Source organism: Danio rerio, chromosome 6 (assembly GCF_052040795.2).
Source record: "Danio rerio strain M-AB ecotype USA chromosome 6, GRCz13ab, whole genome shotgun sequence".
Lineage (NCBI taxonomy): Eukaryota > Metazoa > Chordata > Actinopteri > Cypriniformes > Danionidae > Danio > Danio rerio.
In genome coordinates this window covers 7990875-8010501 of record NC_141026.1, presented here as the reverse complement: position 1 = coordinate 8010501, position 19627 = coordinate 7990875, and the positions used below count along the sequence as shown (strand labels likewise).

Below are 19627 nucleotides of genomic sequence, written 5' to 3'. Positions count from 1 at the left end.
AATGCACGGTATAGAATATAAAGTCTTGCTGCAGTGGAAAATTAATTATTATTGTGTTTGACTCCCATGAGCTTGGAGGACTGCATCCATACATCTCTGCATGACTAAAATAATTATTAATAAAGTCATCTGGAATGGCAAAGAAAGTGTTCTTGCAGGACTCCCAGAATTCATCAATATTTTTTGGATTCATCTTCAATGCCTTTTCCTTCATCTTACCCCAGACATACTCAATAATGTTCATATCTGGTGACTGAACTGGCCTATCCTGGAGCACCTTGACTTTCTTTGTTTCAGGAACTTTGATGGCTGAAGTATGAGAAGGAGCGCTATCCTGCTGAAGAATTTGCCCTCTCCTGTGGTTTGTAATGTAATGGGCAGCACAAATGTCTTGACACCTCAGGCTGTTGATGTTGCCATCCAACCTCCAGATCTCTCACACGCTCCCATACTGAATGTAAGCCCAAACCATGATTTTTCCTTCACCAAACTTGACTGATTTTTATGAGAATCTTGGGTCCATGCGTGTTCCAATAGGTCCTCTGCAGTATTTGTAATGATTGGGATGCAGTTCAACAGATGATTGATCGGAAAAATCTACCTTCCGCCACTTTTCTAAATGATCAACTACAAGTCAAGTTATTATTTGTTGCTCTCAGAACTGGGATCGACGACAGAAATGTATTTTATTTACCCTAAAATAAATTTAGAAATAGGCAATTTTCAGAAAGTCCCGCACCTGTTCCAAACCTTTTTCAGGTTCTTTCTTTTGTTGAACAAAAAAAGCAGATATTTTGAAGAATGTTAACTGTCAGTAGCCATTGACTTCCATAGTATTTTTTCTTCTTACTGTGGAAGTCAGGCTACCGGTGTCCAAAATTCTTCAAAGTATTTGTTTGGACATATTTCAACATGCTATTCATTCATTCATTTTCTTTTCGGCTTAGTCCCTTTATTAATCTGGGGTTGCCACAACAGAATTAACCGCCAACTTATCCAGCATAAGTTTTACGCAGTGTATGACCTTCAAGCTGCAACCCATCTCTGGGAAACATCCATACACACCTATACACTACGGACACTTTAGCCTACCCAATTCACCTGTACCGCATATCTTTGGACTGACCCATCGACCTTCTTGCTGTGAGGCTACAGCACTACCTACTGCGCCACTGTGTCACCCTTCAACATACCAATGTATTTATTCATAAAGAATAAAAATAAACAAGAAAAGTGTCTTTTCCCCCCTCAAAAATGGCTCCACGTACCTGTTCAGATTGAAATTCATTTTCTAATTTAAAAATATACATAGACATAACATATATTTAACGATTAGACACAAATTATATTTAAAATATACTTTGGCCATGATTTATTGTCAAAAATACGCGATTGAATTTGAAATTCAATTGATCAGACCTTGCCATCATGCCATGGCTTGTTTGTGAAATGAGGTAATCGATCACTTCATAAATGAGCGCCAAGGAAAGATTCTTGTATTTACATCCCTGCTGAGTTCATTAGAAAGTCATGAAGACAGATTTCTAATGAGACCGGCCTTCAAAATATTGACTTCGCCAATGCTCGTGGCTCTGTGGTGTTTAAATAAACTCTTTCGCGACATTTTAATGACTCCCGCAGGGTTTGGGGCTCTGCTGCGGTGCCGCTGATCCGGGAACCGCGCGACAGTGGCGCCATCTCCTGTCCGCCTCAGGCCCTTCGATGACTGCATTTTTAGCCTGTCTGTCTGAATTAAAATCTCAATTCGTCAGCGTGTCTGTTTCGCTTACTACCTCAGAAATGACTGTAACTAATACCTGCCAGTTCCACAGTAACTCGTGAGTAAATCTGCTCAAGCATTCTGCAGGGAATATGCTGATTGCCAATAGCAAACTGCCAAGATAAAGTAGGTTGTAACATCTTGTAGTCAAAGATGGTTGATTAATAGGGTGTAAATTAATATGGTTATTTCAGTTGAAGATGTCTTATTTTATCAGATTTGCGAATGACATCTTTTAAATGTATGTAGCCATGTGAGGCTGTCTTATTTTGTGGACAGACTTCAAAGGAGTAAAAAAAAATGTTCACCCCATCTGAGGGGCAAGTTAACAGACAGTGCGTTAGTTGTAATAGGCTACATACTTAAAAAGTCAGATTTCAAACAATTAATATAGGTTCAGTTTACTTTAAATAAGTATATTTCCTCAGTACTTAACTAATTTTATTTTTCTACATAGCACATTATGTTTATATAGGCTATTTATCTGTTGGCGAATTACCGGTTTGTAAACATTCAGGATGCGAGGTTGCAGAAAAAAACAGCAGCGCTAGCATTGACAGCAAGGGAATTACATCCAATGCGATACAGAGTTTGTTGTCGTATTAGAGGTAAGTTATATATTATTTAAATAATGCTTTCAGCGTGTTAAGAGTTTGTTACCCAGTGATAAGCACAGTCATTTAGCAAAATTAACATTAAAGTGAGCGGCGTTTGTCTGACAGGTCCATTTGCGACTATTTGCTTTATAAGCCATATCAACATATAGATGCCTGTGTCATTATAAAAAACCAGTACACAAACACACACATTTTTTTTTCGTCAAAGACATTTTTTAATAATGTGCACACTTATACTCTAAGAATTTAAATTTAGGGTCAGTTCTGATTTTCAAACCTTTTAGTATGTATCTACTAGCAGAACCACTACACACATAATCTCACCATTCATTCATTCATTCATTCATTCATTCATTCATTCATTCATTCATTCAATAACTTTCTTTTCGGCTTAGTCCCTTTATTAATCAGGGGTCGCCACAGTGGAATGAACCACCAAATTATCTAGCATATGTTTTATGCAGCGGATGGCCTTCCAGCCACAACCCAACACTGGGAAACACACATACACACATACACAACGGACAATTTAGCTTATTAAATTTACCTAAAGCGCATGTGACATGCGAACAAGGGAAGAACATGATGCAAACTCCAAATAGAAACGCCAACTGGCCCAGCCGAGGCTTGAACCAACGATGTTCTTGCTGAGAGGTGATTGTGCTACCCACTGCGCCACCGTGACGCCATAATCCCAGCAATCAATCAGTGCTTATTTATTTATGTATGAATGCATGTAAATTGAATAATGATTTCGTGGCTCTATTTTGTGATTTTATTTATTGATTTATTTGTTTCAGGTAATCAATAGGGTGAATTGAACACGACCTGTTGAAGACTAAAACCTACTGTCGCAAGCTGTAATTGGACAGAGTGTGATCTTAAACCTGACATGTTATCTTCCATCAAACAAAAAGGTAACTCTAATAATCCAAAATCTATAGCACACCTTAAAACTGCTCTATTTTGTTTCAAGATTTTGTTTATATAAGTGCAGTCCTAACTTTACAGGAGTTTTAGAAATTAAAACAAATCCACAGCATGCAAGGTGATCCGCCAGAGGGCTCACAATGAATCATTATCAGTGACAAACACATTGGGGTTTTCCTTTCCTAAGGGAGTTCTTTAAAGCAAAAACCTTTTCTCTGAGCACACATTCATGAGGCAGAGCGTTGTGAAGTGTGGCTTTCAAAATCAAAACACTTGTTATGTCAGACTAGCTTTGGTAACTTCAGCAGACAACCGTGCGTCAAAGCCTGCAAATGCTCAATTACTGAGGAAACACTAAAACTTCAGCTTACGAGCCCTAAATGTTTCAGTTTCCCTGAAGACAAACACTCTTAGGTGGCTCCGCATGAAAACTTAGATCTTTTTCTAGAATAATCAGGTGTTTTGTTTGTAAATAATATGCATCTAGATCAGGGGTCACCAACCCTGTTCCTGGAGAGCTACCTTCCTGCAGAACTCAGTCCCAACCTTGATCAAACACACCTGAACCAATTAATAGTAAAGCAGCACTTGATAATTACAAGCAGGTGTGTTTGGTCAGGGTTGCAACTAAAATCTGCAGGAAGGTAGCTCTCCAGGAACAGGGTTGGTGACCCCTGATCTAGAAGATACAGTTGTGGCGGCGCAGTGGGTATTGCTGTCACCTTATAGCAAGAAGGTTACGGGTTCGAGCCTCGGCTGGGTCAGTTGGCATTTCAGTGTGGAGATTGCATGTTTTCCTCGTGTTCACATGGGTTTCCCCCGGGTGCTTAGATGGGTTGCAGCTGGAATGGCATCCACTGCATGAAACATATGCTGGATAAGTTGGTGGTTCATTCTGCTGTGGTGACCCGTTATTTAAAATAGGGACTAAGCCGAAAAGAAAATGACTGAATGAATGAAGATAAAATTGTATAATAATGTGAAATATTTTTGTGTTATGACCAGGGGCGACACTGGCAGCCAAGGGCCCTCTGACAACTTTACACGGAAAAGTGGGGGCACTGACAAAAGCGAAGAAAGGGGAGTTAGGGGTTGGTGCTGGGGCCCCTAATAATATCTCTGGGGTCCCCCAAAATGCATTGGCCCTTAGAATCATCCTAACTTTTCCACCCCTAGCGGCGCCCCTGGTAATGACATTTCAGTAACTCAAGTAAGCACTTGTTACAACTGAGGTATGCAGAAGAGCATCCCTGAATGCACAACATGTTCAACCTTGAAGCGGATGGGCTACAGCAGCAGAAGACCACACCGGGTGCCACTCCTGTCAGCTAAAAACAGGAAACTGACGCTACAATTCACACAGTCTCAACAAAATTGGAAAATAGAAGATTGGAAAAACGTTGCCTGGTCTGATGAGTCTTGATTTCTGCTGCAACATATGGATGGTAGGGTCAGAATTTGGCATCAACAACATGAAAGCATGAATCCATCCTGCCTTGTATCAATGGTTCAGGCGGGTGGTGGTGGTGTAATGGTGTGGGGGATATTTTCTTGGCACACTTTGGGTCCATTAGTACCAATTGAGCATCATGTCAACACCACAGCCCACCTGAGTATTGTTGCTGACCATGTCCATCACTTTATGACCACAGTAGACCCATCTTCTGATGGCTACTTCATCTCAGACTGGTTTCTTGAACATGACAAGGAGTTTACTGTACCTAAATGGCCTCCACAGTCTCCAGAACTCAATCCAAAAGAGCACCTTTGGGATGTGGTGGAACGAGAGATTCACATCATGGATGTGCAGCCGACAAATCTGCAGCAACTTTGAAGCTTTCATGTCAATATGGAGCAAAATCTCTGAGGAATATTTCTGGTACCTTTTTGAATCTATGCCATGAAGGATTAAGGCAGTTCTGAAGGCAAAAGGAGGCCCAACCTGGTACTATCATGGTGTACCTAATAAAGTGGCAGGTGAGTGTACATCAGTATTTATTGTGTAATTAAAGCTTACATGTACTATGCTAATTTAACTCCTATAAATGGAATAATGCACTTGGAAAAATGACCGGTTTTATAAATGATAATAATGGAGTCTTTGTAATACATATAAGAATTAAAAAATCTAAGTAAATGAGAGAGTTGGAAACACGTCATGAAGATCAACATGTTCATCCCCCTTCAGAAATGACTCTTGTAATGTCAGTGTCAAATAAATGTCATTGGGCTGTCTCTATCTGAAGGTAAGACTCATAAGGAGAATAGACATGACATGGAGAATAAATAGAGACTGACAGACAAATCCTTTCTCATTGGTGACAGCAGTAGATGCTCCATCTTCTCTTCTCAGCGACCCTCAGGTCTCTCAGCACAGCAACAGACAGAGAAACGCAGTTCAAAAAGAACATCAAAGTCACAGGAGTCTCAAAGTCGCCATTGGTGTGGTGTGTGTGAGGATGTGTGTGTGCGAGTGTCAGCAGCGATATGATCTTGACGGCTCTGGATAACATTTCTCTCATCAGTGCTTGTGAGGCAGAGCAGGTCATTCCGTCTACACCTTGTTTTATTTCATATATGCAGACGTGTCGTGGGACATTTCTTATGTTCATCTAATGAAATATCGATTTCTGTTGTCGCACGGATATTAAAACCTTCCTCCGCATCATGACTTAGACTTATATGAGCTTACACAGTATGTTCAAGACAAGTATTGGGGAAAATTAAAAGATTTGATGCTCCATAAATCCTTCAGTAGGACCCTGAATTAAAGGGGATAGTTCACTCAAAAATGAAAACTGCCTCATCGCTTACTTTCCCACATGTGGTTTCTTTCTTCTGTTGAACATATTAGAAGATATTTTGAAGAATGCTGGTTGCTGGGACATTTCAAGTTCCATGGAAAAAATACTATGAAAGTCAATAGCATTTCTCAAAATATCTTTCAAACTATAATAGGTTTCGAGCAAGTGAAAGGTGAGTAAATGATGGCAAATTTGTCATTTTTTAACCGAATTATTTCTTTAAGTTCGTGGATGAAAGACTTTAGGCATAACTAAAACACTGGTTACACATGTGGTTCAGTTTCTTGGTTTAAAAATAATATGTGCTCCTCATTTTCTCAGCGTTTACAGTGTTGTTGTTATTATTAGGCCAATCATAAACACATTATTTTACTTTCTTTTGTCATACATTTTGAAGTGTGCCTTACCAACAGCGAGCTAAACAAGAGAGCAGTATGTAGATACATACGGGAAAATGTCAATAGTGTAATTGTAAGCAAAAAACACTCGTCTCTGATTAGTGTAAAGAAACCAAATGCACCTCCGCAATAGAGATGAGAAAATAAATAAGACATTTCAACAGTTTTATTCCGTGCTTTTACATATTTTTCCATTCACAATAAGTCAAAGCCCACCCTCACCCCTCAAAATGACTCTCTGCACTGAATAAAATGTATTATATGGCCTTAATATTAGTACTTACGTGTAATATTTAAATGTTTGCTAATCATAGCTAATAAACATAGGAGTGTAAAAACAGTATTATTAAGTTCATTGTACTTGATGTATTTTAGTCAAATTTATCAGAATTTTCTTTTAGTTTTATCAAGTAAATCTTAAAATCTGAGTTATATTTGCATTAAGAGTTATATAACCTAAGTTACATACCAATTTATTTATACCTATCTATCTACTATGCCCACCACCACCCCCTTCCTCTTGGAAGGGCATCTATCTTTACGTTACTTGTACCTACGTTACCAATTTACCTATCTGTCTACTATGCCCACCACCACCCCCTTCCTCCTGGAAGGGCATCTATCTTTACTTGTACCCAGATACCAACCAATTTATTTATACTTCTATATCTACTATGCCCACCACCACCCTCTTCCTCTTGGAAGGACATCTATCTACTTAACGTAATTACTGTAATCTATTGCCTGTGACAATGGGAACAGATGTGTGTGTGTATATATATATATATATGTGTGTGTGTGTGTGTGTGTGTGTGTGTGTGTGTGTATGCCATTCAATTAGAAAAGTGGCAGTTTATTTATTTATTAGGCCTACATCAGTGGTGTCCAAACTTGGTCCTAGATGGTCAGTGTCCTAGAGAGTTTAGCTCCATCCCTTATCAAACACACCTGAACCGGCTAATCAAGCTCTTACTAGATAAACTGAAAACCTCCTGGCTGGTGTGTTGAAGCAAGTTGGAGCTAAACTCAGCAGGACACCAGCCCTCCAGGACCAAGTTTGGACACCCCTGGCCTACATGGAAACAAAAAATGCACTTGAATACAGAAAGTGTTTTATACTACAGTAAACAATAGGGTTGAGCCTATTTAGAACTCAAAAGGCTATGCCTGTCTATGTAAAATATTATGCTATTTTTTAAGCTTTAGAAGAGTCAAAAACTTTTTAAGCCTGCCTTATCTCTACACCAATACATTACTGACCAATGACAATATAAGAAACAGACTAAGAAATACAAGTGCTGTTTATTATCAGAAGGATGATATAAAACACTGACTAATTCATAAAAAACAGTACAAAAAGTGTTTACATCTGAATTTACAGTACAAAAACAGTTATATGCCAAAAGATTAAAAAACCATTTCCACCTTCGTATCTTTAAAAAATAAGACTAGAATTATCAGTATTTTACAACATTGTTTTCACTGTAGAAATGTCTAATGGATCATGTACTAAAGTATGAACAGAAGACTAAATGTTGTCAAAGTAAAACAACAACACTTTGCAGAAATCTTTGCTTCCCTAATAGATAGTGGTTGATATATTTTGGCAGGATTAAGCATCGGTAAACATGCAGTACTGGCCACATCCAAGCTAAATATGACACCAAGCAATACATGATTTTAAGAAAAGCAGACTGAGAAAGATGTAAACAGTGCTAAAGACGAAAATCAAAAGGTTAATGAATGATGAGGTGTCTACAGTTATTAGATCGGGGCTAGTTGCCACAAAGTTAGCACTCTTTACCGTTAACGTAGATGTCTAGCTGTATAAATAATAATTAACAGGAAGTTTTCATTTTGGGTGAATTATCCTTTTAAACACAGTGTTTGTCAATACAATAGTCAATATTAAATAGGTCAAATAAAAAAAGACAAGTTATCATGTTTAAATGTAAATTATCCATTTTTATAAAGTACATTTTTAATCGATGCTTTCTTGCTTCAAAATGCCGAACAGTTTGAGGTGGTATCTATTTTATTCATTTTAATGAAAAATTCTGAATTTATGTTTATTTATTCTCATTTATTTGATTTCTCGCTTTTTTCAGTCTGACACTTTTTTTATTCTCTTATGTTTTTAAATATTTTTATTTCAAACTTTTATGTTAGTAATTACACTCATCGGCCACTTTATTAGGTACACCTTTCTAGTACCGGGTTGAACCTCCTTTTGCCTTCAGAACTGCCTTAATCATTCGTGGCATAGATTCAACAAGTATTGGAAATAAGGCGTTTATACAATGCTCAATTGGTACTAATGGGCCCAAAGTGTGCCAAGAAAATATCCCCCACACCATTACACCAACACCACCAGCCTGAACCGTTGACAAAAGGCAGGATATATTCATGCTTCATGTTATTGACACCAAATTCTGACCCTACCATCGAATGTCGCAGCAGAAATCGAGACTCATCAGACAAAACAACGTTTTTCCAATCTTCTGTTGTCCATTTTTGGTGAGCCTGTGCGAATTGTAGCCTCAGTTTCCTGTTCTTAGCTAACAGGAGTGGCACCCGGTGTGGTCTTCTGCTGCTGTAGCCCATTCGCCTCAAGGATGTACGTGTTGTACTTTCAGAGATGCTCTTCTGCAGACCTCGGTTGTAATGAGTGCTTATTTGAGTCACTGTTGCCTTTCTATCAGCTTGAATCAGTCTGGCCATTCTCCTCTGACCTCTGACATCAACAAGGCATTTGCGCCCACAGAACTGCCGCTCACTGGATATTTTTCTATTTTCAGACCATTCTCCGTAAACCCTTGAGATGGTTGTGCGTGAAAATACCAGTAGATCAGTAGCTTCTGAGACACGTTCAAAGTCACTTAAAGAACCTTTCTTCTGCATTCTGATACTCAGTTTGAACTGAAGGAGATCTAAATGCATTGAGTTGCTGCCATGTGATTGGTTGCTTGGAAATTTGGATTAAGGAGCTTTTGGGCTAGTGCACCTAATAAAGTGGCCGGTGAGTGTATATATATATATATATATATATATATATATATATATATATATATATATATATATATATATATATATATATATATATATAATTTTTTTTTAAATACTGTCCTCCAATCTAAAAAATGTTTAACCATTTTTATGATTTTATTTTTTTATTAAACTACTTTATAAACATGTTGTTCATAATTGTCAATTGTTTTTAATTGTCAATTGTTTTGTCTTATTTGTCTACTAATTTTCTGTAAGTGAAAATGTTTTTGTAGTCTTAATATTTTTGTATAAACCCATTTTGTGACATATTTATTTGAACAGAAACTAGCCCTTATATAAATCTGCTTTATATAAAACATAAATGTTTTTTTAATTGGTTGGAAATGTAACTTTTTTCCAGCCATGCTTGATTTATTTTGATCTTTTGTAGGATGAATATGATGGAATCTTTGCAGTATTAATGTCAGTGACGGAATTTGGAGATTCTTGGCTTTTGTCAAACACCTACCGTACTGAAAATGTAAATTAATTTATGCGCATATTTCCTCGATATCGTCCTCGTGGTCTTGATCTCTGTCATCAGCGCCGATGCCTTCGTCTATACTCTGTAGTCGAGCTCTCTGTCCGTCCGTCTGTCGTGAGCCTCTTTGTGCGGCTCGACATGATGAAGATCTGTCCATCTGAGTCTCGCTACTGAACAGCTGGAGTTTAGCGTCACTCTCGATGGCCTTCGCCATGCTGGAGGCGAAACTGTCAATCACCTGATGAAGCTCCGCCTTCAACTGCTGAGACTCCTCCTCCCCTGATCACACAATAACAATCACTACATCACCCTCAATAATATCAGCTTATGCACCAGGTATTATGTTAGAAACAATTCTATTGTTTATACCACATATTCTGTATTGAAAGTCTTTAAATAGTTCATATTTGAATTATTTTTATATTAAAATTATATTTCAATTTAGATTGTTATTATGATTATTATTTTTGTTCTTGTTGTTTTTAAGGTTATGAGTGAATGTGTAAGCATTTCATTGCATATCATACTGTGTTTGACTCCGTATGTGATAAAAAATGTAATTTGAATATGAATCAGCAACTGAAAAATGGGGTTTTGGACACTTTTCTGTGATAGGTTTGGGTTTTAGGGTCTATACTGTTTTGTAGTCGATGCAAAGAAAACAAATATTTACATGTAAGTAACATGTACAGCGAGTGGGCGGGGCCGAGAGCTGTGGGAACGGGATGAAGTCCAGCAGAGGAGCTCTGGATTATAAAAGGAGAAGAGACAGCAGTGGAAGATGAGAGAGGACCAGGCATGAAAACTTTTTGCTTTCAGCTTGGCGGCAGTCTCTGTGAGAAGCTGCTATCTGTTTGTTTTCTTTTATCATTATTAAAAACATTTAAATGTTTGCCGGTTTTCTGCCTCCTTCTTCCCGATAGCCAGCGACTTTATTACAGTGTATGTCTGTACTTAAAATAGGCATTGTAATTAGAAAATATGTCCGATTTGAAATGTAATTTATTTTATTAATTTATAAATAATAAAATGTATAATAATAATAGTAAAATATAAATAATTGCAATATTATTGTGAAGTGTCTTTTATTTTTCAAGACACTTCTATACAGCTTAAAGTGACATTTAAAGGCTTAACTGGGTTAATTAGGTGAACTAGGCAGGTTAGGGTAATTAGGCAAGTTATTGTAAAATGATGGTTTGTTCTGTAGACTATCAAAAAAAAAAAAAGCTTAAAGGGGCTAATAATTTTGAACTTAAAATGGTTTTAAAAAAATAAAAACTGCTTTTATTCTAGCCGAAATAAAACAAATCAGACTTTCTCCAGAAGAAAAAATATTATCAGACATACTGTGAAAATGTTCTTTCTCTGTTAAACATCATTTGGGAAATATTTAAAGAGGAAAAAAATCAAAGGGGGGCTAATAATTTTGACTTCAACTGTATATATATATATATATATTTAAGTAGTATTTAAAGTGGATAAAATGTAATATTTATTAATATATTAATAATCTTTCTCTAACCAAATTTTTTTATCTCGAGCACATTTTTTTCTACCTTTCATCTGCGGTTCCACCTGGTCCTCAAACATGACTGAACTCCTGCGCTTGTTGAATAAAGCAGAGTAGTGTGAGTTTTCTGCCCCTTCAGAATAATTATCCAGCAACATGGTGTCTGTCCCTGCAGAACAAAACAAAACACTTCAGGACAGAAACTGCTGTTGAAGATACTATAAAAATACATGTGTACAGTAGATACACTACAAGTTTAATTTTGGGATAAACATTTTAACAAAATTAAGATCTATGTGAGGATGCCTTTTACAGTTTTCTTATAAATGCAAAGTGTGTGTTTGGTCCGAAACACAATTATTGTTTGAAAAATGTAACTTAAGTTTAACTTCCTGTTTGTAAAATGTTGGATAAAGTTTGAGGTCATGCTTGAATGTTTAAATTGGGGAAAATTGTACTCTTGCTTATGTGATATTACTGAACTGTAACTCATCCAGGGACATTTTTTAAAACATAAATTATAAAGGCATTATAACTTCATTTTAATAGGCTTCATCATGCATTGAATGCTTTCAGATATTCATTGTAAAGTGAGGGACATACTTAACATCTGCTGCACATCATCACATAAAACAATTATTATGTGTGATTAAATTGGTCAACAATTAATGTCCTTCATAATATTTTTATCTGTATATAAACCAATTCCCACGTCATTATTACATAGCACAGTGTGAAATATTGAACTTAGTGTCAGTGAGCATTTGAACGAGAGTAATAATGCTGAAAATTCAGCTTTGCAATCCAGAAATAAATACATTTTTTCAAATGTGTGGATAGAAACACACCTGAGTCCTGGGAGAAGCTGAAGCCAGTGTCACCTGTGCTGCTGCCAGCTCCTAAAAGCTGTCCTCCTCCGGCCAACACAGCCGTCAGGTGCGGAGACATGCCAAGATCTGCAACAGAAACATGTCCGTTTAAGGCAGGACACAGTATTTGCACAGTATTTTGTGTTTCGCAGAAAGAATTTTAAAAAAAGTTTATGTTTTTTTGTAAAGCAAACCATCCCTTCCTTTTACGACAGTTCCCAAACAGTCAGCAAGCTAATTCAGATTATTAACAAATAAATTATTTATTAAAGTAATAATAATTTTTTGATTATGCATTATCATTTTAAAGTAAATTAATATATTACATATTTTATAATAAAATGTTATTATATCATGTTTATATTTTGTAAAAAAAAAAATATATATATATATATTTTTTTTTATAAATAATAAAAAAGACTGATTTCTTTTTATTATATGAATCATGAAATTAATAATAGCTATATATATATATATATATATATATATATATATATATATATATATATATATATATAATTATATAAATAGTTATATATTTATAATAATATTATTATATATGTAATACTTTTTATAAAATAGTTATATTATTATAAGTAGATAATTATTTATATAATGATTATGAATTAATGATTCATATAACAAAAAATCATTCTCACAAATAAAATAATTAACATTTTATTACTTAAATGTAATAAGTTATATTACTATATTATAATAATATTTAATTTTTTTATTTTTTTAAATGATTATATTAATATTATAAAATGATTCATTTAATAAAAAATAAATTAATTAGAAAATTATTCTCACAAATAAACTAATTCATATTTTATAACTTAAATGTAAAAAATATATTACTATATTGTAATATTTTTTCCATATACTCTGCGTCGCCTAGTATATGGAAGTGCTGTCGCCTCACAGCAAAAAGGTCGCTGGGTCGCTAATTTGAGTCTCTGCTCAGTTGGTGTTTCTGTGTGGAGTTTGCATGTTTTTCCTGCATTCGCGAGGGTTTCCTCCGGGTGCTCCAGTTTCCCCCACAGTCCAAAGACATGCAGTACAGGTGAATTATGCAGGATAAATTGTTCGTAGTGTGTGAATGAGTGAGTGAGTGAATGTGGATGTTTCCCAGAGATGGGTTGCATCCGCTGCATAAAAACGTGCTGGATAAGTTGCCGGTTCATTCCGCTGTGGCGACCCTAGATTATTAAAGGGACTAGAAAATGGATGAATGATTCTCACATATAAAATAATGCACACGTTATTACTAACATCATATCCCTTCCCAACCAAACAACCACGGCATTGTCCTCCAACTCCCAATGAAAGCAACCAGGTTAAAACACTCACCTGTGATTCGGTTGGAGATGCTAAAAAGGCGGTTCTTCCTATGGCGACTAACGAATGATTCCCTGTAGTGGTGATCAGTGCAGCACATGCCCAGTAGTTCTTTCCTCACGGTCTTATTCCACAGCCCGTATATAAGAGGATGACAAGCCGCACTGATGAAGGACAGCCAGGACACCGCGGTCTCCAAACAGGATGACACACTTCCTCTCCCCCATAAGGCCTCAGTGCAGATCACAACCACATACGGCCCCCATGTCATCAAATAAGTCCCAATGACCACCAAAATAGTAACCAATGCTTTACACTGGCTGCCGGCGTAGATTAAACCTTTGCGGCTACCAATGGAGGAAACCGAGGCGGTGGAGTTTTTGCGTCCATTTCGATTGGATGACGATTGAACGATGACAACCGTCCCACAATGCACTTTACGAGCTTTGTGTCGTGCAACACGAAAGATTAGGCCGTAGCATATGAGCATGGCGGACAGGGGGACCAGACAGCACCACACTACCCAGAATGCAGTGTAGCTGACCTCACGATACCAGGCCACAGTGCAGGTCTTCTTGAAGGGGTCGAACTCGAAGGTGGACCAGCCGAAAAGAGGAGGAAGGCAACCTAAAAGAGAGTGAAGCCACAGGTAGACGATAGCCAGCGATGCTCGATTACCGGTGATCTTGATGGGGTAGACCATTGGGAAGAGAACAGCGTAGTACCTGACAAAACACAAGAAGTGATTTGTTTATTTATTTAGATCCCCATTAGCCACAACTAAGGCTGCATGATATTGGAAAAATCTGACATTGCGACATTTTGTTTTTCTCCAATATATATTGCGATATACTTTGTTATACTTAAAAGGAATGTTTGGTCACACTTGATTTTAAAGGTCCACAAAACCCCCTATTTCAGCAACAAAAAAAAGTCAGGAAAGTGGGTGTGTCTAACTCTGTTTAGGAAGGAGTGTCGGCGGAGAGAAAGAGGGAAGGGTCATTAACATTTGCATAAAAATGGGAGTTTCGGTTTGGGCACACGCAGATTTTCACAGAGGCAAAACAAACACACAGTCGCAGGGGAGAAAGACAGTGACTGTGTTTACATGGACAACAATAATCAAATTATTTGCCAAATTATTAAATGGTGGACTTTAATAACTGCAGCTTGGCTCTTTTATTCAGGAACATTTCATTCATGCCCCTTGTGACAAACAAGATATTTGATTCGAGAAACTGCTGAAAGCGTGTATTTTTAATGCAATGTTTAATACTGCATGGCGAATGAGATTACCAACTTAGATGCACTCGGTAGGTAACGTAGGCCCGGTGTTCTGCAGATTTTAGCTCCAACATTAATCAAACACACCTGAATAAGCTAATCAAGGTCTTACTAGGTATACTTGAAACACCCAGGCAGGTGTGTTGAGGCAAGTTAAAGCTAAACCCTGCAGGGCACTGGACCTCCAGGAACGAGATTGGTGACAGTTCTCACTCTTAGCAAACCATTTTGACTTTTGCTTCAGTAAACTCCTAATTTGCTTCTTATAATTAGTATTATTAGGGTAGTTTAGGTATTGGGTAGGATTATGGATGTAGAATAAGATCATACAGAACATGTGCTTTATAAGTCCTAGTGGCAGCCAATATCTCAATAACATGCATGCTAATAAGCAACTAGTTAATAGTGAGAATTGGTCCTTAAATTGTAACCAAATGTATTAATTTTGAGTGAGATCATTCAGTAGGGGAATGAATCATGCTAATGTATAATACATACATATATATATATATATATATATATATATATATATATATATATATATACATACGTACATACATAGATACATACATACATATATATATATATATATATATATATATATATATATATATATATATATATATATATATATACAGTTGAAGTCAGAATACCCTATTCACCTATACCACATGTCTTTGGACTTGTAGGGGATAACGGAGCACCCGGAAGAAACCCATGCGGGCACAGGGAGAACATGCAAACTCCACACAGAAACACCAACTGTTCCAGCTGAGGCTTAAACCAGCAACATTTTTGCTGTGAGGGGAACGTGCGCCACTGTGCACAGCCATATACACACACACACACACACACACACACACACACACACACACATATATATATATATATATATATATATATATATATACGGCGCCCGTAATTATTATCTTATGTACTAATTATATTATTCTGTAATTTTGTATAAATACTTTTGCATTAAATTGCTCATTTATTGCAACCCATCTGCAATATTTTGATCATTTTAACATACTGCGCAACACAAATGACTATAAACAATGATTTAATACACAATGATGGGTGGCGTGGGCGTCACAGTGGTGCAGTAGGTAGTGCTGGTGCCTCACAGCAAGAAGGTCGCTGGTTAGAGCCTCGGCTGGGTCAGTTGGAGTTTCTGTGTGGAGTTTGCATGTTATCCCTGCGTTTGCGTGGGTTTCCTCCGGGTGCTCCGGTTTCCCCCACAGTCCAAAGACATGCGGTACAGGTGAATTGGGTAGGGTAAATTGTCAGTAGAAAAGAAAATGCACAGAATGAATGAATGAATGGGTGGTGTTTTCTCATTTTGTGCCAAACATCAGTTATGAGCATAATTACAAGTACAAGGACTCACATTTCAGTTACAATAACAAATATACAAGAGCTCACCTGTCAATGGCAATGGCTCCCAACGTGAGCATGCTGGCAGAGCTGATGAGCAGATATAGCAGAGCCGAGAAGTTGCACCATACAACACCAAACAGCCATTCTCCACGAACAGAACTGGCCACGACAAACGGCAGAACCAGAACAGACAACAGGAGGTTGGAAAGCGTAAGGCTGAACACAAACTTATTGCTTGGCGTTAATAGATACGGCTTCCGATAAAGAGTCAGCACAACTAGCAGATTGCCCAGACATACAAACACGGCAATGGCTAATATGATGACAGACTCCAGGATCCAGGCGCTGCGGTTTTCCACATCTGTGGTGTTCGCCAGGGAGGTTTCATTGCTGCTGGTGTTCATGGTAAGTGCACTACATCATCCATATGCAGACCATGGATTTGTTTGCAGAGATACAGAGATCCGTTGCTTAATCATTTCACAAAGATGTCCTGGAAAGAAGAAAAAAAAACTATTGATTATTATTGTTATTATACATGCTTTACTAAAACTTGCCTTCTGTGGAGAGATATTTTGCAGAATGTCCAAGTATAGCAGCGGTTTTGCTATTGAATTGAATGTTAGCTGAATATTGTTATTGAAAACATCTGACAATTAATGTGATTATCCATTTATTACATATACACTCACCAGCCATTTTATTAGGATCACCTGTCTAACTGCTTATTAATGCAAATTTCTAATCAGCCAATCACATGTAAGCAACTTAACGGATTTATGCATGTAGACATGGTCAAGATGATCTGCTGCAGTTCAAACCGAGCATCAGAATGGGGAATAAAGCTGATTTGAGTGACTTTGAACGTGGCATAGTTGATGGTGCCAGACGGGCTGGTCTAAGTATTTAAGAAACTGCTGATTTACTGGGAAACACAACCATCTCAAGGGTTTACAGAGAATGGTCCAAAAAAGAGAAAAAACGCAGTGAGCGGCAGTTCTGTGGGCGCAAATGCCTTGTTGATGACAGAATGTCAGAGGAGAATGGCCAGACTGATTTCAGCTGATAGAAAGGCAACAGTGTCTCAAATATGCACTCGATACAATCGAAGTGTTGCAGAAGAGCATCACTGAACACACAACATGTCCAACCTTGAGGCGAATGGGCTACAGCAGCAGAAGAACACCGGGTGCCACTCCTGTCAGCTAAGAACAGGAAACTGAGGCTACAATTCACGCAGGCTCACCAAAATTGGACAATAGAAGATTGGAAAAACGTTGCCCGGTGTGATGAGTCTTGATTTCTGCAGCAACATATGGATGGTACGGTCAGAATTTGACGTCAACAACATGAAAGCATGGACCCATCCTGCCTTGTATCAATGGTTCAGGCTGCTGTTGGTGGTGTAATGGTGTGGGGGATATTTTCTTGGCACACTTTGGGCCCATTAGTACCGATTGAGCATCATGTCAACACCACAGCTCACCTGATTATTGTGGCTAACCATGTCCATCCCTTTATGACCACAGTGTACTCATCTTCTGATGGCTACTTCCAGCAGAATAACGCGCCATGTCATAAAGCGTGAATCACCTCAGACTGGTTTCTTGAACATGACATTGATTTCACTGAATTCAAATGGCCTCCACAGTCACTAGATCTCAATCCAATAGAGCACCTTTGGCATGTTGTGTAATGTGAGGACGTATCATAGATGTGCTGCTGACAAATCTGCAGCAACTGCATGGTGCTATCATGTCAATATAGATCAAAGTCTGAGGAATATTTCCAGTACCTTGTTGAATCTATGCCATGAAGGATTAAGACAGTACTGAAGGCAAAAAGGGGTCTAACCTGGTACTGGTAAGGTGTGTCTAATAAAGTGGCCGGTGAGTGTACATGCTGTGCACAGAAAATGTACATCAATTGCCTAAGTTTTCAGTAGTAAATAATGTATTTCTATGGACAAAACACATATACAGCATTTACATTTTACATAAAGAATTATGCTTGATAGCAAATTTCACTGAACGAATTAAATATTTGTCATATGGTTAATAATGCAATTATGTTAACAAATGAAACAAAGTTTTTGATTTTACAGCCATAATAGATCAATCAAGTGCAAAAATGAAGTGGTAATGTGCAAAATAACAACATCCAGGTCTAATATTAGATGAATATGGACCTAAAAGAAAGGTAACAAGCTGTTTACCAGCATAAAACCTCTTGTTATTTCATATACTATGCATATTCTTTTTTTATTAAAACTGAAAATCGTACTAAAAACTAAAATACAATCGTAAATCACAGTGAATTTGACTCATATGTTTCAAGTAACGTTAACGTTATAAGTTAGCTCTTCAGAAGTGTGTTGTTAAGTTTGATAACAAGTTCTCATAACGTTATAACTCATGTAATTAGCTCTTTACTGTAAAAACAAGAATGATACTTTAGAATAGCTTGGTTTTAGTTTAGTACACAGGGAATAATCAAATTACAAAGATATTTAAAAAGATACAAGATACTTAACACTCCTGTCTGAACAAAGCCCACTATTTAAACAATACTACTTTTAGTGTTAGTACGAAAAAAGTTTACTTCAGATGTGTATTAGTTTACGAGAAGTAGCAGGCAACTCACCTCGCTGCTTTAGGTGGTATTAAACGTCGCTTTAACGTAAATGTGTCGATATCGTGACTTTATTTACAGTTTGACGCTGACGGGACACAGAAACTACCGTTACCACCGCAATGGCGGATCTCCGTCTCTCTCAGCCTGAATCCCAGTCTGTGTGTGGTCTGTCTCTGTTTACACTACAGAGATTTAAAAAGTAAGCTTTGTCGAAAGTTTTAAAACAGTTTATAATCTTGTGAGTTGTTAAAAATACAGTTTGGTGACACAAGTAAAATGCGCTGTTTATTTAATAAAATGTTTCTATAATTTAAGTTTACAAAACAAGACCGTGACGAGGGTTTATATTATGTATACATTAAAATAATCGTGCGCGTTTGACTTTAATTTGCAAAAGTATGTTATTTCCGTACTTCAGTAACTTTGGAGATCACTTTTGGACCACCAAAGACGATTAAAGATTCCCGCAGGTGATGTCACAAGAGTCACGTGACCACGCTCGGCCAATGAACGATTTGTACTTAGTCCCACCCTCTGTTTTGGTT

The 19627-nt window shown here is 37.3% G+C and overlaps 1 protein-coding gene and 1 long non-coding RNA gene across 5 annotated transcripts; one reads left to right on the top strand and one right to left on the bottom strand.

The window, feature by feature from the left end:
- The first annotated feature begins 1716 nt into the window (after window positions 1-1716).
- LOC141386181 (uncharacterized) lies at window positions 1717-6862 on the top strand. The gene is made up of 4 exons (XR_015493218.1): window positions 1717-1838; window positions 2238-2388; window positions 3198-3314; window positions 4333-6862. It is a non-coding gene; the product is annotated as an uncharacterized LOC141386181 (long non-coding RNA).
- A 952-nt stretch (window positions 6863-7814) lies between these two features.
- Window positions 7815-19223, bottom strand: gpr161a (G protein-coupled receptor 161a). 4 transcript variants are annotated; one of them, XM_087256573.1, is made up of 7 exons: window positions 19092-19223; window positions 16494-16941; window positions 13797-14509; window positions 12423-12530; window positions 11621-11743; window positions 9652-10340; window positions 7815-8717 (listed from the first exon to the last, which is right to left on the bottom strand). In XM_087256573.1, exons 2-6 carry the CDS (start codon window positions 16850-16852, stop codon window positions 10069-10071), a joined length of 1575 nt encoding a protein of 524 aa, XP_087112699.1. In that variant the 5' UTR covers window positions 16853-16941; window positions 19092-19223; the 3' UTR covers window positions 7815-8717; window positions 9652-10068. The 4 variants fall into 4 exon arrangements, with proteins under 4 accessions (XP_087112699.1, XP_087112700.1, XP_087112701.1 ...); XM_087256574.1 differs by having other exon boundaries at window positions 7815-8732; window positions 9712-10340; XM_087256575.1 differs by having other exon boundaries at window positions 9712-10340.
- Window positions 19224-19627: the final 404 nt, after the last annotated feature.

What these genes read in the sequence shown, in the direction of transcription:
- gpr161a (XM_087256573.1), bottom strand. Translation starts at nt 16,852, where the DNA reads ATGAACACCAGCAGCAATGAAACCTCCCTGGCGAACACCACAGATGTG. An exon ending in GGAGCCATTGCCATTGACAG is followed by an intron (nt 14,510 to 16,493) that starts GTGAGCTCTTGT and finishes GTGTTTTGTCAG; the next exon opens with GTACTACGCTGTTCTCTTCC. An exon ending in CAGCTTCTCCCAGGACTCAG is followed by an intron (nt 11,744 to 12,422) that starts GTGTGTTTCTAT and finishes TTTGTTCTGCAG; the next exon opens with GGACAGACACCATGTTGCTG.